The 17,771-nt window shown below is 43.5% G+C and overlaps 1 protein-coding gene across 4 annotated transcripts; it reads left to right on the top strand.

Moving 5' to 3' along the window:
• The first annotated feature begins 245 nt into the window (after positions 1 to 245).
• Positions 246 to 16,202, top strand: LOC138201622 (fidgetin-like protein 2). 4 transcript variants are annotated; one of them, XM_069155241.1, is made up of 3 exons: positions 246 to 438; positions 1,059 to 1,288; positions 12,317 to 16,202. In XM_069155241.1, exons 2-3 carry the CDS (start codon positions 1,264 to 1,266, stop codon positions 13,438 to 13,440), a joined length of 1,149 nt encoding a protein of 382 aa, XP_069011342.1. In that variant the 5' UTR covers positions 246 to 438; positions 1,059 to 1,263; the 3' UTR covers positions 13,441 to 16,202. The 4 variants fall into 4 exon arrangements, 3 of the variants coding, with proteins under 3 accessions (XP_069011342.1, XP_069011357.1, XP_069011349.1); XR_011178497.1 differs by lacking the exons at positions 246 to 438; positions 12,317 to 16,202 and adding an exon at positions 4,385 to 5,480 and having other exon boundaries at positions 1,245 to 1,288; XM_069155256.1 differs by lacking the exons at positions 246 to 438; positions 1,059 to 1,288 and adding an exon at positions 3,213 to 3,434.
• Positions 16,203 to 17,771: the final 1,569 nt, after the last annotated feature.

The raw sequence follows: 17,771 nt of genomic DNA, 5'->3' as shown, positions 1-17,771 counted from the left end.
GACGTGTGAGAGAGAGGGAGGTGGGGAGGGTGGCGTGGTTGGGGGAGGGGATGTGTGTGTGTGTGTGTGTGTGTGTGTGTGTGTGTGTGTGTGTGTGTGTGTGTGTGTAGCTCTGTTGTCACTATAGGCGAGAGAGAGAGAGAGAGAGAGAGAGAGAGAGAGGGGAGGGGAGGGAGGAGGGAGGGAGAAGCGAGCTGGAGGGCGAGCGAGGGAGTGTAGGAGAAAAGGATAGGGTCCCAGAAGAGAGCACGAGCCTCTCTCTCTCTCTCTCTCTCTCTCTCTCCCTGACACACAACACACAACACACACGCACGCACACACACACACACACACACACACACGCGCGCGCGCGTTTACGTCGGCTCTCGCACTTCCAGCGGATTTGTGGATTACTGATCAAATCGAAGCAGTCATCGAGTCCCACCGAGGCATGGTCAGGTCAGTAAGCATCTCCTCACTCCTAAAAGATCCTGTTTCCTCTCGGCTGCAGTGACAATGTTTCCGCTGCTGTTTTACACGTACTTTCCTGTCCTCTTTCTTTTCTTTTTTTTGCGTTTCTGTCTCCTGTTTTTTTTTTTGCGTCCTCTTGTGCGCGTTTTTCTCTGCTGCTTTCTTCATTGTACGTCATGCACACTGTTTAACTGGCGTTTTCCTAAATCTGTGCGCTCATTCTTCTTTTTAATTCCGCGTCGGACAGCAGATGTGTCGAGAGAGGACAAAGTTCTCCGGTTTACAGCTTTCCTCCTGAAACAGTGAAGAAGTGTTGAACTTTGACGTGCTGTGGTCACAGGCTAAAGCCCTCTCTGTCAAATAGTGTTCAGGCTCTCTTGATTAGTGGCTTGCGCATATATGTATTTATGTGCACACATATTAACTCATGGAAACACTAGAAAAGCACGAAAATGCATGAGAAACTCAATATAAATGACGATACTGCAAATATTTACCAATTTTTCCCACTTTAGTCTCTTTTTAAATATTGAACTTTACAAATAATAAATGCAAGCTATCTCCTCATGTGGTGTGTTGCCTCTGACCGGCCTGTATGCGCTCCTCAGGTGTCCGTGTGGTGTCAGAGTGGTGTTGAAGTGTGAGATGAGCCATGGAGCCGTGCAGGAGGCCGGCCACTAGCCCAGCCACTAGCCCAGCCGCCCACAGCCACACCGCCGCAGGACGTCCCCTCAGCATGCAGCTGGGCCATCACTAGCACCAAGTGGACCCGTGCTCTCCCCTCTTCACCTAGGGCCCGCCCGGGGCTGCAGGATGCTCAGTCCTGTCACCCCATACAGTCAGTCTCTTTTAAGTCTCTACGTGTGCCTGGTGCTTCGGATGAATGCAGCAGATTGTGTGTGCGAGTCTGTTTTCCTGTACACATTCTTCTGCTGGCTCCTCTTTTGTCCAGGACTCATCTCCTGTGGCTGTGGAGGGGTGCTGCAGGAGGGGTGGTGGTGGTGGTGGGGTGTCTCTCTGAGAAGTCATGTAGAGAAGGCATATATGCCAATGACTTTAACAGCTGAGTCTCTGGGCTTTGCATTGAGGAATTTGGACAGAAAGTGTTCGGTCACTGTTGTTTCAGCCCCTTCATGTGACTGTAGTTCAGCAGAAGTCTGTTTGAACAGACAGCAGACAAAGTCTGTCTCTGTGGAACGACTTAAACATCTTGACATGTTTGGTAGATGTCTTCTTCTATTCTTTTTTTTATTGCAGGTGGTGACACATTTATGCAAAAGCATCTTCACCAAACTCTTCAAATCTAGAGGATTTCTCTATTTGCAACAAAATCAGATTAAATCACGTGAAATCTCGCCGACTTATCACGAAGCAGTCGCCTGCTTGTGTGTGCGTACTAATCATGAGATGTTATCCAGGCTGTAGAATATGCTCATATTGACTGACTGCTGTATTGATCAGACCAGGCTTTAACAGGATTACATCTCTAACCTGATTGGAATAATGCAACAGGGATTTACATCTACGTGTTTTTTTTTTGTATTCTTAAAGCAGCAACAGAAACGTTGTGTTTTTTTCCCTGAACTCTTGCAGGGAGAACGAGGGAGTTGTCCGAGCAGACTGAAGTTTCGGTAACGTGCATCTGTCACATTCCTTCTTAAAGAGACTCACGACGTCGTGTTAGTTCTTCTTCCCGCAGGAGCGCCGACTTAAAACACACTCTGTATTTTGTTCTTGCAAATCACAGCTCTAAACGCAAACAAGTAAATAAACAGCAAGTAAATAAACAGCCACCCGCGCCTCATTAAGGGCTCTGTCCCAGATGATAATGGTGTGACGTGAGCAGGAGGGATTTTAGCACCTTTTTTAGCTGCCAGTTACCGCGGTGACGCGATTCTGTGAATGAAAGCCAGATCGTTAGTAACCTGGTGTCAACAGCCTCTCATTAGTACTGCATTGTGGGACACATAAACATCACCCTCCGCCTCCACACACACACACACACACACACACACACACACACACACACACACACACACACACACACACACACACAAACACATCAGTCTTCCATTGTAATTGTGAATGCTGGTTAAACAAATTGCAGCACACCTCAGATCCTCGTTAGAGCTCAGATTTGCGGTGAAACGACCAGAGAGGGAGAGCGAGCGAAGTGAAGGACAGATGGAGAAGACGTGAGGAGGGACTGGTCAGCTGCAGCCTGATATATGAGTGGACACAATAAGCAAAGAGAGAGGGTGGGGGGTGGGGAGTGGGGGGGGTCGGGGTGGAGGGGGGGGAGGGGGGGGCAGGCCGGCCTCTGCCACATGTGAATGGGGGAAGGGAGGACTGACCACACAGGCTGGGACACACAGGCTCGTCTTTACTGGTGCACGGAGAGAGACAGGAGGCTCAGGGCAGGAAGAGTGAAAGGAAAGACAATATCAAAAACATTATTTCAACTTTCACCGTGTTTACAGATAAAACTGGAATTTCTCTGCAGGTTTAAAGTCACAATCTGTCATTTTGGTTTCAGAGCATGCAGGTTAAGAGATGCACAAAAAAAATCTGCATCAGATAGCGTTTGATTGGCTGACAGCCGTGTGGCCCGGTGGACTGTGCAGGCCCCTGGAGAAGAAAGAGGAGGGGGGTGGGGGTGGGAGGGCGTCCCATCCCGTCCCATCCTCAGCAGATCCTCCTTCACACTGACTTTGTGCTCGCTGTTTCAGACTACGCTCACTGCTTACGTAACAACCTAACCTTCATTTACCCTGCGAGCAAAGACGACACATATCTGGGTGACGTTTGTGTGTTCAGTTCATCGTCTCCCGCAGAAGGAATCCTCACATAACCTCACATATATTCATATCTCGTTTCTCAATCCGATGTGCATTCATCTCGGCAGCGGTTGCCAGTGAACTTCTGGCCGATACAAATCGCCCAATGACGCGCAAAAACAGCCCAAAGGCTCATTTCTCAGCGCTGTAAGTAAGCTCGTTCTCTCGTCTCTCTCCGTCCTCTGCCTCCCCTGCTTTTTGTTTTTTCCGCCTTGGGAATCGGTGCCGTGTGCTGCCGAGTGTACGGAGAGGATATGTGCTTTGTAAATAGATCTCAGGTTAGATTCCTGGCATTCCTGCTGCTTGACTCATCCGATAGATGAGCAGGAGTCCCTCTGCCTGTCGGCCAGCTGAAGCTAACCAGCGCTTGAAGAACCAACACTATGAAGAGAGAGTGCTTTGCTGCAGCCTGGTTGTGTGTGTGTGTGTGTGTGTATTTCTGATTGTCTGTCCGTCTTCAGGGCATGTGTCTTTGTTTATTGTGAGTGGATCAACAGAGACCCTTCAGCTCAAGAAGGGTGATTTTGGTTTTCCACTCCCCGTCCAATCAGGCGGACATCTCTGATGCTCCACATCCCCCATATCCCATTCCAGTGAGCCCCTTCCCCCACGTGTACTTCCATCTAATTAACCCCTAATTACTCATACTGACCGTGCAGCCGGACTCGGAGCAGAACACACAGAATCCATCAATGAGATGCATAATTGTGTGTCCTTGAAAGAGAAAATCGTGTGGTTTGGTATCATGAAATATCAGTTTTGTTGATGATAAGAGAGAGCTGGGAGGTGAGGTAGCTGTTTACAAGCAGTCCTACTCCCTGCTTTACACCGTGATGCACAAATTGCTTTTGGTAAACTCTTAGGCCATTTTGCATGCATGCAAAGGTGCAGCTAAGGACAGAAATATTTTTAATTTGACTCCACTTCCTGCTCCGAGTCGGTTGCAGGAGACCAGCTTTTGTTTGGGAAATTCATTACAAGAACAAAGCACACTCAGATTCATCCTTCTCAGAGTAGCGCCGTGCTAGCTGCACCGTAGATGACCGCAATGTTTCTTTCTGAGGTTTTACTCTTTGCTTGCCTCTTCAAACCTGCAGGATTCGGTTGCTTGGGGTGTCAGCATTTCCTTCTAAGCCCGCTCGGCGTGATTCCCTCTTGCCTCAACACGTTCAGCGCTCTCACAGGCCATCTCCTCCTCTGATGTAATCTTGTTCCTCTCAATCAGAAGCGTAAACATTTTCTTTAGCGCTCTTGTTACCCGTCTGTACGGGGAAATACATGTAAGATCGTGCACACGTGTTTAGTTTTGGCTTTTGCACTCTTACTCTGTAAATGTTTGGGAACTAAAGAGACCAGTTTCTGGCGTTTTGAAAGTGAAATGTTGTCCCATTCTTCCCTGATATAGAATTTCAGCTGCTCAGTTTGGGGTGTCCTTTGTCATATCTATGCGCCAAATATTTTCAATGTGTGACAGGTCTGGACTGCAGGAGGCCGGTTTAGCACCCGGACTCTAGTACAGCAGAGCCATGCTGTTGTTATATGTGCAGAATGAGGTTTGGCATTGTTTTACTGAAATAAACAAGGTCCTCCCATGAAAAGATGTTGATGAACTGTGTTCACAAATGAGAGTTTTCAGAAGTGTTCCTGAGCCCATGCAGTGATTTCCACGACAGAATTGTGTTTTTAATGCAGTGCTGCCCCAAGGCCTGAAGATCACAGCCATCCAATATTGGTTTTCCGCCTTGTCCCTTGTGTAGAGATTTTTCCTGATTCTTTGGATCTTTTAATGATATTATTTGCTGTTGATGATGAAATCCCCAAATTCTCTGCAAAAATGTACATTGAGGAACATTATTTTTCAAATTGTTGCACTATTTGCCCACGCAGTCTTTTACAGAGTGGTGAACCAATCTTCACTGCTGAAAGACTCTGTGATACTAACATTATTTTCTTCTTTAAACTAATGATGCAAGATCACTAAAAGTAAGTAACGCCATTTTAGAAGCCTTCTACATCGATGAAGTGTTAAAGGCGATGGAGATTTAAAGTCAGCCCACATGGGAGCTGCACAGCAACAGTATGGCATAGATAACACCGTATTTTTGTGCATACCAGCTGATATAAACTGACATCTCTAAAGCCTTGACCTCCTTTGGTGTTATTGTTTCTATGTTTTTCTCTGTGCCTTGTATTCATCTGCGTCCAGTAGCCAAATGGCTACAGGAAAAAGAGGAAGCACTGGCCAACAAAGTGGTAATCACAATGATTAAGGGAGGCCTTCATAGTACCAATCCGGCTTAGTACTCATCCTTGTCTGTTGGTAAGCCGAGCACGGCCGAGAACGGAGAGGTGTTGCCAAGCCCCGAGATGACATGAAGCGCTAGATTAGGGTTACGGTTCCCTCATTCATCCCTCCTAACACCTAAACCCTGCTCCCTAAAATCCTCCCTCCAACACAATGTTCAGGAGTGCAGTCGGATCAAACATCTCAGAGCTTTTAATCAGTTAAAGAAATTCATGGTTCTCAGACAATAGTTAAACTAGTGAGTGTTAAAATTCATTTTTATCTCAAAAAAAATCTCTCATGAATTAGCAGTTCAAGTAATCTGTACAAAGCGTAAAGAATATGAAAGAAATTCTGCCATTGAAATAATGTGATCTTTGACAACGGCATGTATAATATACTGTAGGTCACCTGACAAAGAGAGCATCAGTGTCGATACAACGTTAACTGTAGTTCCCCAGTATATTCCCAGTACTTTTATTACTTTTGATATGTATTAAGTTTACATATCATTAAGTAGTTTTACTGTGTGTATTTGTCTACAAAGTATCTGCCAATATGTAAAAAATAAAGAGCAAATAAGTGCAAATTTGATTGTAGAATGAGTATCACCAATAATACACGTTACATTTACCTTTAAACAGTCTTATCTTTTAAGAAATATGTCTACAGTGTGTCTGTTTGTCTTAGAAGACGATTATCATCCATCATCAATAAGGTTTTAATGTTTGTTACATAATTGTGGAATGAAGTCCTGTTATCTGAGCTGCAGGCTTACTGCCAGGATAAGGACTAAATTTACTAGTGATGCTTCTTTAATTCTTGTCGCTTACTGTCAGATTGTCACCGAGCTCCGACACTCCCATAAGCCTCATGTGCTCTAATCCATCATTAGTCTGGTTTCTTGCCTCCGTCTGGTCCTTCACCCGCCGGACCCTCCAGCTCACTCTTCCGCTCCTCCGATCGCCGAGTGATTCCCTCCGTTTGTCCGCTTTTCACATTCCCCTGCTGAATTTTTGATGAGGATTCCAGACGCAGTAGATTACACCGCTCGGATATGTCTTAGCTAGATTACAGACCATCTGCTGAAGACTGGGTGAGAGGAATAGATTGGAGACGGAGCAGCAAATGATTGGCTCATGGCTGCAATCAGCATGACCAGTGAGTACCAGCCTGATGACCCTCATTGTGTGTCTCTGTCCCCGGGTTTGAATGCATCATTTAGACTTTCATTATGTAAATTACTTGCACAATATCTTTAACTTTTCACGTTTTAGATTACTGATAATATTTTTTTTAGCTTAAAATGTAAATCTGCAAACATTTTGCCTCACATTCACACCCACACTCCCGCTTTCCATCTGGAGCAACTTCCTGTTGTACGACACACTAATTCTCAGCAGGTAACATTGAAAATTGACCTATTGAAGTCTCCAAAATCGACAGAATGGATAGTTAGTGAAGTTTGATTGATTTTTGTTTTTTGCTGTTTGGTGAATATATGACAGTTAGTATGTGAACGGGACACAACTAGAGGCTGGTCATTTAAAGAAACTGGAGGCTGGTCATTTAAAGAAACTAGAGGCTGGTCATTTAAAGAAACTAGAGGCTGGTCATTTAAAGAAACTGGAGGCTGGTTATTTAAAGAAACTGGAGGCTGGTCATTCAAAGAAACTGGAGGTTGGTCATTTAAAGAAACTGGAGGCTGGTCATTTAAAGAAACTGGAGGCTGGTCATTTAAAGAAACTGGAGGCTGGTCATTTAAAGAAACTAGAGGCTGGTCATTTAAAGAAACTGGAGGCTGGTCATTTAAAGAAACTGGAGGCTGGTCATTTAAAGAAACTGGAGGCTGGTCATTTAAAGAAACTAGAAGCTGGTCATTTAAAGAAACTGGAGGCTGGTCATTTAAAGAAACTAGAGGCTGGTCATTTAAAGAAACTGGAGGCTGGTCATTTAAAGAAACTAGAGGCTGGTCATTTAAAGAAACTGGAGGCTGGTCATTTAAAGAAACTAGAGGCTGGTTATTTAAAGAAACTGGAGGCTGGTCATTTAAAGAAACTGGAGGCTGGTCATTTAAAGAAACTGGAGGTTGGTCATTTAAAGAAACTGGAGGTTGGTCATTTAAAGAAACTGGAGGCTGGTCATTTAAAGAAACTGGAGGCTGGTCATTTAAAGAAACTGGAGGCTGGTCATTTAAAGAAACTGGAGGCTGGTCATTTAAAGAAACTGGAGGCTGGTTATTTAAAGAAACTGGAGGCTGGTCATTTAAAGAAACTGGAGGCTGGTCATTTAAAGAAACTGGAGGCTGGTCATTTAAAGAAACTGGAGGCTGGTCATTTAAAGAAACTGGAGGCTGGTCATTTAAAGAAACTGGAGGCTGGTCATTTAAAGAAACTGGAGGCTGGTCATTTAAAGAAACTGGAAGCTGGTCATTTAAAGAAACTGGAGGCTGGTCATTTAAAGAAACTGGAGGCTGGTCATTTAAAGAAACTGGAGGCTGGTCATTTAAAGAAACTAGAGGCTGGTCATTTAAAGAAACTGGAGGCTGGTCATTTAAAGAAACTAGAGGCTGGTCATTTAAAGAAACTGGAGGCTGGTCATTTAAAGAAACTGGAGGTTGGTCATTTAAAGAAACTGGAGGTTGGTCATTTAAAGAAACTGGAGGTTGGTCATTTAAAGAAACTGGAGGCTGGTCATTTAAAGAAACTGGAGGCTGGTCATTTAAAGAAACTGGAGGCTGGTCATTTAAAGAAACTGGAGGCTGGTCATTTAAAGAAACTGGAGGCTGGTCATTTAAAGAAACTGGAGGCTGGTCATTTAAAGAAACTGGAGGCTGGTCATTCAAAGAAACTGGAGGTTGGTCATTCAAAGAAACTGGAGGCTGGTCATTTAAAGAAACTGGAGGCTGGTCATTTAAAGAAACTGGAGGCTGGTCATTTAAAGAAACTGGAGGCTGGTCATTTAAAGAAACTGGAGGCTGGTCATTTAAAGAAACTGGAGGCTGGTCATTTAAAGAAACTGGAGGCTGGTCATTTAAAGAAACTGGAGGTTGGTCATTTAAAGAAACTGGAGGTTGGTCATTTAAAGAAACTGGAGGCTGGTCATTTAAAGAAACTGGAGGCTGGTCATTTAAAGAAACTGGAGGCTGGTCATTTAAAGAAACTGGAGGCTGGTCATTTAAAGAAACTGGAGGCTGGTCATTTAAAGAAACTGGAGGCTGGTCATTTAAAGAAACTGGAGGCTGGTCATTTAAAGAAACTGGAGGCTGGTCATTTAAAGAAACTGGAGGCTGGTCATTTAAAGAAACTGGAGGCTGGTCATTTAAAGAAACTGGAGGCTGGTCATTTAAAGAAACTGGAGGCTGGTCATTTAAAGAAACTGGAGGCTGGTCATTTAAAGAAACTGGAGGCTGGTCATTTAAAGAAACTGGAGGCTGGTCATTTAAAGAAACTAGAGGCTGGTCATTTAAAGAAACTGGAGGCTGGTCATTTAAAGAAACTGGAGGCTGGTCATTTAAAGAAACTGGAGGCTGGTCATTTAAAGAAACTGGAGGCTGGTCATTTAAAGAAACTGGAGGCTGGTCATTTAAAGAAACTAGAAGCTGGTCATTTAAAGAAACTGGAGGCTGGTCATTTAAAGAAACTAGAGGCTGGTTATTTAAAGAAACTGGAGGCTGGTCATTTAAAGAAACTAGAGGCTGGTCATTTAAAGAAACTGGAGGCTGGTCATTTAAAGAAACTAGAGGCTGGTTATTTAAAGAAACTGGAGGCTGGTCATTTAAAGAAACTGGAGGTTGGTCATTTAAAGAAACTGGAGGTTGGTCATTTAAAGAAACTGGAGGTTGGTCATTTAAAGAAACTGGAGGCTGGTCATTTAAAGAAACTGGAGGCTGGTCATTTAAAGAAACTGGAGGCTGGTCATTTAAAGAAACTGGAGGCTGGTCATTTAAAGAAACTGGAGGCTGGTCATTTAAAGAAACTGGAGGCTGGTCATTTAAAGAAACTGGAGGCTGGTCATTTAAAGAGGCAACCTGCCAAAAGAGCAGTGATGACAGTCGACCACTGACTCACCCTGCATCATACTGCACCTGTGAGGGTATCCATAGCAACCAGTTTAACCAAGATGATTTAGTGTATACTGCTGTATGTGACAGAAGAGGCTGCAATCAGACAGACTTTGGGGAGTAATATTGGATTTATAAATGAAAAGTTTAATTTAAATGGGAAACAGTAGATGGCACAAGACTGCTCCTCTTTAACATTTTCACTGCTTGTGATTTTTCGGAGATTCACAGGGAGATTTTGCTCTGTAAGGTTGAGGTAACAGAGCATCGTGATTTGCTTGTGAATTCAGAGAGTACATCCACTCGTATCTCAGTAGCACTGAAAGCATCTCCGTCCCAGTTCAAAAACACACTTGTAGACTTTTAGGATTTCTTTTGGCAAAGTTGGAGCTAGGCGACATCCAACAGTGACGTTGGCATCGGGTTCGTATTCCGTCCGTCACCGTCTCGCTTGTTCGGAGCGGTTTGGAGCAGGAAGTGACCATATTTGGACGAGCTGGGAGAGGAGCCAGCGGTGGATCTGATTGATCTGATTGGAAACTTGACGATACTACGTCCCGCCCACCGATAGCTGTGACCTGACTGTAACCTGAGGCCTGTCAATCAAACAGACACGCCCCCGAAAACCCATCTTTTTTTAAGGGTTATTTTCTAATCATCATTTAGTGGACGGACGTGTGCTTTACACAATTTGTTACGTTGCCAGGCTTGAAGATTTCCTGATACTTACTTTATTCCATTAAGGATTTCTTGAGGCTCTGATGTTGACATGAATGTTGAGTGCTTTGGCTCTGTATGGAGAAATGTAATAACGGTCACTGCACAGCAGGCACGGTGGTTTAGGGGCCTCCTAACCTTGTGGGCCCACGGGGCTGTGCCCATTAGACCCATTTGGTAATCTAACAATGATCTGTAGCCTAACTGAAATATTATGAATCAACACCTGCCTGTGATGGTTAAGTAAAATACAGTTTTATTTCTAACAAGGTGTATGGCTGAGTGTCTATGGGGGGTCTTGATCAGGTCTTGGTTGAACGTGCATCAGTGGGAGTGTAAGCCTTTAAGGTCTTTGTGTAAAGGATGGGTACCATGACCGGTCAGAATTCCCTGGAGCAAAAGGATTTCTCAGATCCAGGGTGGAGCTCGTGCTCTTGGAGAGCGCCGCGATCCCTGGATTGGATGAGTGGGATTATTGGGTGAAGGATCATTTCATTTAGGGATCAACATGTGGACCGTTTAGAGGCCCATCTGGTGGTCTTTGTGGACATGTGACACAAGCTGTTTCAGAGAGCGAGTGTGTGCGTGTAGTAGTTTATAAATGTAAATTCCTTCCTTTGCTGCTGTTATATCAGTTATACATCATCATTATTGGGATCTTGAATGGATATTAGTCAGTCAACAGAAAATTAAACTGCAATTATTATGATAATCAATAATCTATTCAAGTAGTTTGAAACTATTCTTTGATTTGCTGTTTTTCTCTGTTTTATGTGATTGTGTATTAAATATATTTGTGATGATTGGGTTTTACAGGACACTTTTCAAATCTTATTGACATATTTATCCCCCAAATTATTGGCAGATTGATATGTAAGGAAAATTGCAAGTTGCCTGCCATCTCTGCTCTTAACTTAAAACGCAAGTCTAGGGCATCCTTGAATCTTCGTTATAGCAAGACATCGTCTTTAATGAATTATCTAGCAAAGTGAGAACAAAGGTTTTCCTATAAAATTGGGATTTAAAAAAAAAAACAAGAGAAGGCATTAATATCTTATTAAAATCCAAATTTCCTGCATAGAGCCTCTTCTCTAAACAAGCAGAAACGCCAGATATTCAAATAGTTAAACTGTTTGTAATATAGAAGTAAAAATATTCCAAGAAAACGTTCATGTAATATCACATTTATTATTCTACTGATGAAGTCTTGGCTGCAGCGTCTTCCTCTGTCCAGTGGTGTTGTAGGGAAACCCCTCTGGCCCGGGCCTGGGGTCAGGACAGTTTAATAATACTCTGCAATGCCAGGAATGTCAGCCTAATGCCAGTTCAAAAAGACGAGCAATCCACCGCTAAACCAGCGGATTACTCTGTTTGTGTAAATGTGTGTATGTACAATCGCACATGCCACATGAAAATAAGACCGCTCAATCAATCGCTGCACTTGTAATAGTGTTCAGAGACATACGGTCCTGGTGGATGTGTAATGTGGAGAAAATCTACTGTGATCCCTCTCACCAGTGACCACGCCCTCCCCCCCCCCCCCCCGCCCCCCCACCACTGAGGTTTTGGGCCGAATTAGATCACACGCTTGGTGGGGGTGGCTTTGTGGACTAAGAGACTCACAGAGAGACAACAATGGCCCCAATGTGCAAGAGGCAAAGACAGAGGGTAGCGCGCAGGCTGATAGAGGCTTATCGCCGTGGAGACCAGGCTGGGGGGGCTATGTTGGCAGCTTCTCATAAAGATTAGAACAGTCGTCCCCTGCGTGGATGAGACCGTGTAGAGGAGCATGGGCTAAGCTCCGACAAGGATCTGGAAAAGGCGCTGAACTCCTTTCCGGGGTGATTATGAGGGCAGATATTCGGAGAGAGTTTCAGGAACACATTTAGTCGGGTGTGAAGCTGTCATCTGATTAAATCTTGTGATCGTGTGAGGTGTTAACCTCTTTGCTCTTGTTTCCGTCAGGTCTGTTGAAGATGCACTGGTCTCCGGAGCACGCCGCCCCTTTATCTCAGTGGCCTGAACAGCACCTGGATGTCACCTCGACCACTTCGCCCCCGTCTGCCCACAAACACGACCCCTACGCTACAGCTGGCCGCCGCGGCTACGCCCCTGCAGGTTATCCTTGGGCCAGTGACGACATATCGGCCCTCACTGCTTCCTCTCTGCTCAAACGCTACGCCGAGAAGTACTCGGGCCTGGAGTTGACCTATGAGCGCCCCGCTGCAGGGGCCTACGCAGAGCCAGGAACTTTCATAAAGACAGAAGCGGAGCCCTGGGCTCTGGGTCAGGGCATCGAGTGTTACCCCGGACTGGAGGCACTAACTGGCACCAAGGTGGGCTCCGCCTCTGTGGGGATCCCCGCCATGGGGAGTGTGACAGTAGTGAGCAGTAACTTGGTCACTGAGCCCGGCTACAGCGGCGCTGGCTCCTGCGGTGCCCCGTCTTCTCAGGAATACCCGCCTGCCTACAACAGCACCTACCTGTCGTCAGGATACTGCCCTCAGCCCGGCGCAGCACTTCCACCCGCCCCTCTACACTCTCTGCAGGCCGCACCCACTCTCGTGCCCAGCTACAGCGCCAGCACTCCTGTCTACAACTACCCACCGGGATGCTACCCCCAAACCAGCCTGTCCTCTGGATACAGCCACCCCAGTGCCTCGTACCTGCCCGCCGGGATCAGCGCTCCCACTCCTCTGGCGCCGAGGCCCACCATGGTGGGGGGCAGCTACAGCTACCCGTCCCACAGCCTCGGAGGGAGCTCTGAGGCCGGGGCGCCGCTGAAACGCAAGGCCTTTGAGATGACAGAGGAGGCGCAGGAGGGAGCCGAGGTGGAGGGACCACGCTACAGAAAGTACGGCAACGGTCACGGCAAAGGTCACGGCAACGGCTACGACATGAGCGGCTCAGCCTCAGACCCGCAGGCCTACAAAGCTGGAAAGCCCCTTGTATCACCTCCGTATGGCGGGGCGGGGGACTACAGCCCACCATCAGGCCTCGCAGGAGAAAATGTATCAGGGGAGCACAGCTTTCCTCAGCAGCAGAGGATGCCTATGAAGCGGTCCGAGGACCCCACCGGGGGGCGCTGACGGTCTGCATTCGAGAGGATCCCCTCCCTCCTTAAAAGCAACCAGGGTTCTTAACCCAGACAGACTTGGGGGGGGAGTAAAGTTGGATGTGTTAATGAAAAGTTCAGTTTCCCCGGCAAACACCAGGGGGCACAAGGCTGGTGTTTCTTGTGCATGTTTAACATTTCATCACTCATGTTTTTCCAAAGATTCAAGGGGCGCGTGGCCCGCTGAGGTTGAGGTAAGTCTTAGGAGTGAGGTCGAGGCATTCTCTACATAGATAGCATCAAGACAGTCTAAATGTACGAGTGTCTGTTTCTCTCAGGATCCTATTTATTTCCTTTCTGCTACTGCGGCAGCAGCACGACAGAGCTGCTGTGTTAGAAGTTGGTGTAATTATTTGTGGACATGATGTTTGTAAAAGGCCTTTGACTGCAATATGTTCTATCACACCACAAAAAAAAAAAAAAAAAAATCATTACTGACCAAAAAGTAAAGAGAGCAATAACAGAAATGGTGAGATTGCCATATAACTTCAGCACAATCACTGCTACCCAGCTGACCGCGAGGCTCGGTGCGTCACTCGGCCTCGAGAAATGAATGTTTCCCTGTTGTTGTTTTTTAGGTTTTCTTTCACTTTCTTTTTCCCGCTGTCTTCTTCTCCCTCCTTCTTCTTCTCCTTCTTCTTCTTCTTCTTTCTCCCTGCCTCCTCTGCTCAACTTTTTTTTTTCTGAACATCTTTTTTTCTTTTTGTCCACTTTATACATATCAAGCTGCTTATCAAATGATTACGTGGTGGTATACACACAAAGCCGCCCTTTAAATTTAAATCCTTTACATTTGAAGACGGAGTGGGGAAATAATCGAAGATTTTATGTTCATTTTAAGATTTTATTTAGCATCCACAGAATCCCTGTATACAAGTTTAATATGCAGATAATCTTCAAAGCGTGTTGTTTACATGCAAATTTCTAACTAACAGGCATATTTTCTAAAGAATATGTGAATAATGTAACACCCGGGCCAGCTTATGCCTTGTCTTTAATATTTTTAACATTACAGCAACAAAACAACCAAACTTTAAGTGTGCATTCTGCTTAAATTCACTCGGAGCAGTTGAAATAAAGGCTTCGGTTTGGATGCACAGCCCAGACTGAGAGGCGTTCAGGGTGCAGCGGAGGATATGCGCGAGTGCCTCTGACGAGTTTTTGCTCAACATTACATTCTTTATGAAGAGTTACCTGCCTGTCTGCTGGGTTTTTACTTGTTTTATATGCATTCTCTTTACTTTTGCCTCTCAGAAGGATGATCTGTAGTCGCGTTATCGAATACTCAGGAAGAATATTGTTACCTCAGAACGATAAAATAAGAATGTATGTTATTACCTTAGGGTGTTTGTAGGGAGCTTTATGGCGCAAGATGAAAACGGAGCCATTGGTGACATTTCAGGGGAATCAATGAACTTATAAAAGGCCTTCAATAGTATAAAACACTCGCATACACACACACACGCATGCACACGCAGACACACACAGCTTCTTAGCTCTGGGAAACTTGAGGTTTTTGTACCAAGGCCTGAAATATTGAATGTAATTCAGATATTTTTTTTAAAAGGACAATACATGCCATAATGTACATCAATGATGTTTTTAGATATATGAAACATATTTTCTTCATGTATAGATGTAATTCTCTTATAGGTTTTGGTGGAAATGAATGACGTGTAAAGTGTTAGCGTAGTTAGCAGTGGGGGGAAAAGGGTTTTGCGGACAAACTGTCAAAACAAAGCACTCCTGAAAATCACATTTTGAAATATTAAGACGCACACACGCTGCAGTATACAAACGTATGTTTATTAAATGTCTTAATAAACTATTGTAACACCACCTGTCAATCGGCGTGAATTTAGATCGACCATGAAGTGACATCATGAAGAGGGGAGGAGTTAGATATTAGCAGAGTGTTAGAAAATACGTACGGCTGCACCTCTAAACCTTATCTGTCGCCATGTTGAACTCCCTTCATAAATTGTGCCATATTATTACTTTTGCAAATTTAGCTCTTTCGGGGAACAAAATGAAATGTTGGCCTAAGTTTTAGTTTGAAATTCAGTGTGATGAAAAAGTATTTTGAAGTTCACAAATTCATAAAATTACTCAGAATGTGGTTTTATTGTGAAAAACGGAGCCTCATCATCAGGCGAAGCTTCAAAATATCCTGAAGAAAAAATACGTATGCATTAAAAAGGCGTCAAGCAAATAAAGATGTTTCCCCCCGATTTTACTCGTATTTAAGCGCTTAGCTACAACAAATGAATGCTCTTCAATGCCACACAAAGAATGTGCTCTGCATGAACCTACACAGTGCAACCAGTGTTTGCTGTTTCTCGGTGTTACTCTGATTCAGTGAAGGAGGTGGAGTCGCATTTGTCCCTCAGACGGGACTTTGGACTTCGGCGTTATCTTTGTAATTCACTTTTGTTGTGTCTTGTACATTCTCTGTAACCGTTTCTACCTCATTTTGAAGACGTTGTACATGGAAGTATTTATTTCATGTCGTTTCACATGGCAGATTAAGGAGCGATGTTTCTAATTCTTGACCTGTTATAGTCTACCTCACTAAAGACTGTTGTGTCATAGAAATGAAGATATCATATACCCCCCCCCCCCAAAAAAAAAAAAAAAAAAAATAATCCTTGACTTTGTCTTTTTGTCTGTGAAAATGGAAAATGTTTGAGGTTTGAGTGTTCTTATCTTTCACTAAACGATATTATGAGAACCTGACGTTTGTTGTTGCATTGGTGTTTTGTTATTTCTAAATGTTATAATGCTGTGACATATTGCTTAGGAAAAAATGACTATAATTAAGTCAATTACCGCAAAAAGAAGATACAGCTCACCCATTTATTCTATTTAATGTCAACATAAACATGCAAATGACAAAACAAATTTCCTTTGAAACGAGACATTAGTTTTAACTAGAAAAGTGTCTCTATTAAAATGAGTTCCTTCTGCTCTCCCCCAGTGATAATCCTGATATTGGATGTTTTAACGGCTAACCTAAAATCTTTGTAACTCTTTATTTTACACACAAATATTCACGAACATTTACCAGGAATTTCTTTGGACGGGTCCTGAAAAAAGACTCAGAGTCTTTTAGGCAGTTGTGCAGTTAAATGGCAGGAATACATATCAAACATATAAAAAAAAAAAAATTAAAAAAGTACATTTTTCTGTATCTTTTTGTTGTTGGGATGCACAGCCTATTTGTGGGGGCTGTGTGGCCCCCAATATTGAGAAAATACCAATCTGTCCCCCAATACAGAATAGAAAATATGTTAAATATATTCTCCTTTTATGAACACCGTCAACGGTTCTGTCATTTGTTAATTGCAGTTTATTTTCAATTTATTTCCCATTGTTAAGGAAAACCTAATTGTGTGACTCCACCCTGCCAATTGTCCACTTGGTTGCGCCCATGCTCTTCCTTAGCTCGTTAGCTCGCCTCGTGTCTGAACCATTGCTGTGAATATAAAACATACTAGACTGGAAATAAAAAGTCCGAACGGAAGTGAACAAAATTAGAACTTCCGGTTTGGATGCTTTTTGCGACTTCTGGTTCAAACGCCGCGGGAAAAGCGGAAGTTGAAGAGCACTAAACAACAAAGCTAATTCAAACAAAACTGGCCAGAAGTCATGCAGCTTCAATTTTGTGGAAGGTAAGACAGCAGGATGCTTTTTATTTTTAATTTTTATCTACAATAAATGTGGAGGATACAATGGCATAGTGCTCTACTTGAAAGTATAAAACTCAAGTCACTGTGGCCAAGAATCTCTCATCACACAATTGGGTGGTTTGAATTAAATTAAGTTATAATGTAATCTATAATAATGTATATGCTATAGTATACTATAGCATGTCGTTTAAAATAAAATAAAAAGTCATTCTATAGCATGTCGTTTAAAATTAAAATAAAAAAAGTCATACTTTAGCATGTCGTTTAAAATTAAAATAAAAAAGTCATTCTATAGCATGTCGTTTAAAAAAAATAAAAAGTCATACTATAGCATGTCGTTTAAAATAAATAAAAAGTCATACTATAGCATGTCGTTTAAAATAAATAAAAAGTCATTCTATAGCATGTCGTTTAAAATAAAATAAAAAGTCATACTATAGCATGTCGTTTAAACTAAAATAAAAAAGTCATTCTATAGCATGTCGTTTAAAATAAATAAAAAGTCATACTATAGCATGTCGTTTAAACTAAAATAAAAAAGTCATACTATAGCATGTCGTTTAAAAAAAATAAAAAGTCATACTATAGCATGTCGTTTAAAATAAATAAAAAGTCA

The sequence above is a fragment of the Embiotoca jacksoni genome, unplaced genomic scaffold (assembly GCF_022577435.1).
Source record: "Embiotoca jacksoni isolate LCO1_2020_lvr unplaced genomic scaffold, fEmbJac1.0.p SCAF_1, whole genome shotgun sequence".
In the NCBI taxonomy this organism is placed as follows: domain Eukaryota; kingdom Metazoa; phylum Chordata; class Actinopteri; family Embiotocidae; genus Embiotoca; species Embiotoca jacksoni.
Note: the sequence above shows the minus strand (reverse complement) of the source record. Positions and strands in the feature narration are given on the sequence as shown.

What these genes read in the sequence shown, in the direction of transcription:
- LOC138201622 (XM_069155241.1), top strand. Translation starts at nt 1,264, where the DNA reads ATGCTCAGTCCTGTCACCCCATACA. An exon ending in CAGTCCTGTCACCCCATACA is followed by an intron (nt 1,289 to 12,316) that starts GTCAGTCTCTTT and finishes TGTTTCCGTCAG; the next exon opens with GTCTGTTGAAGATGCACTGG.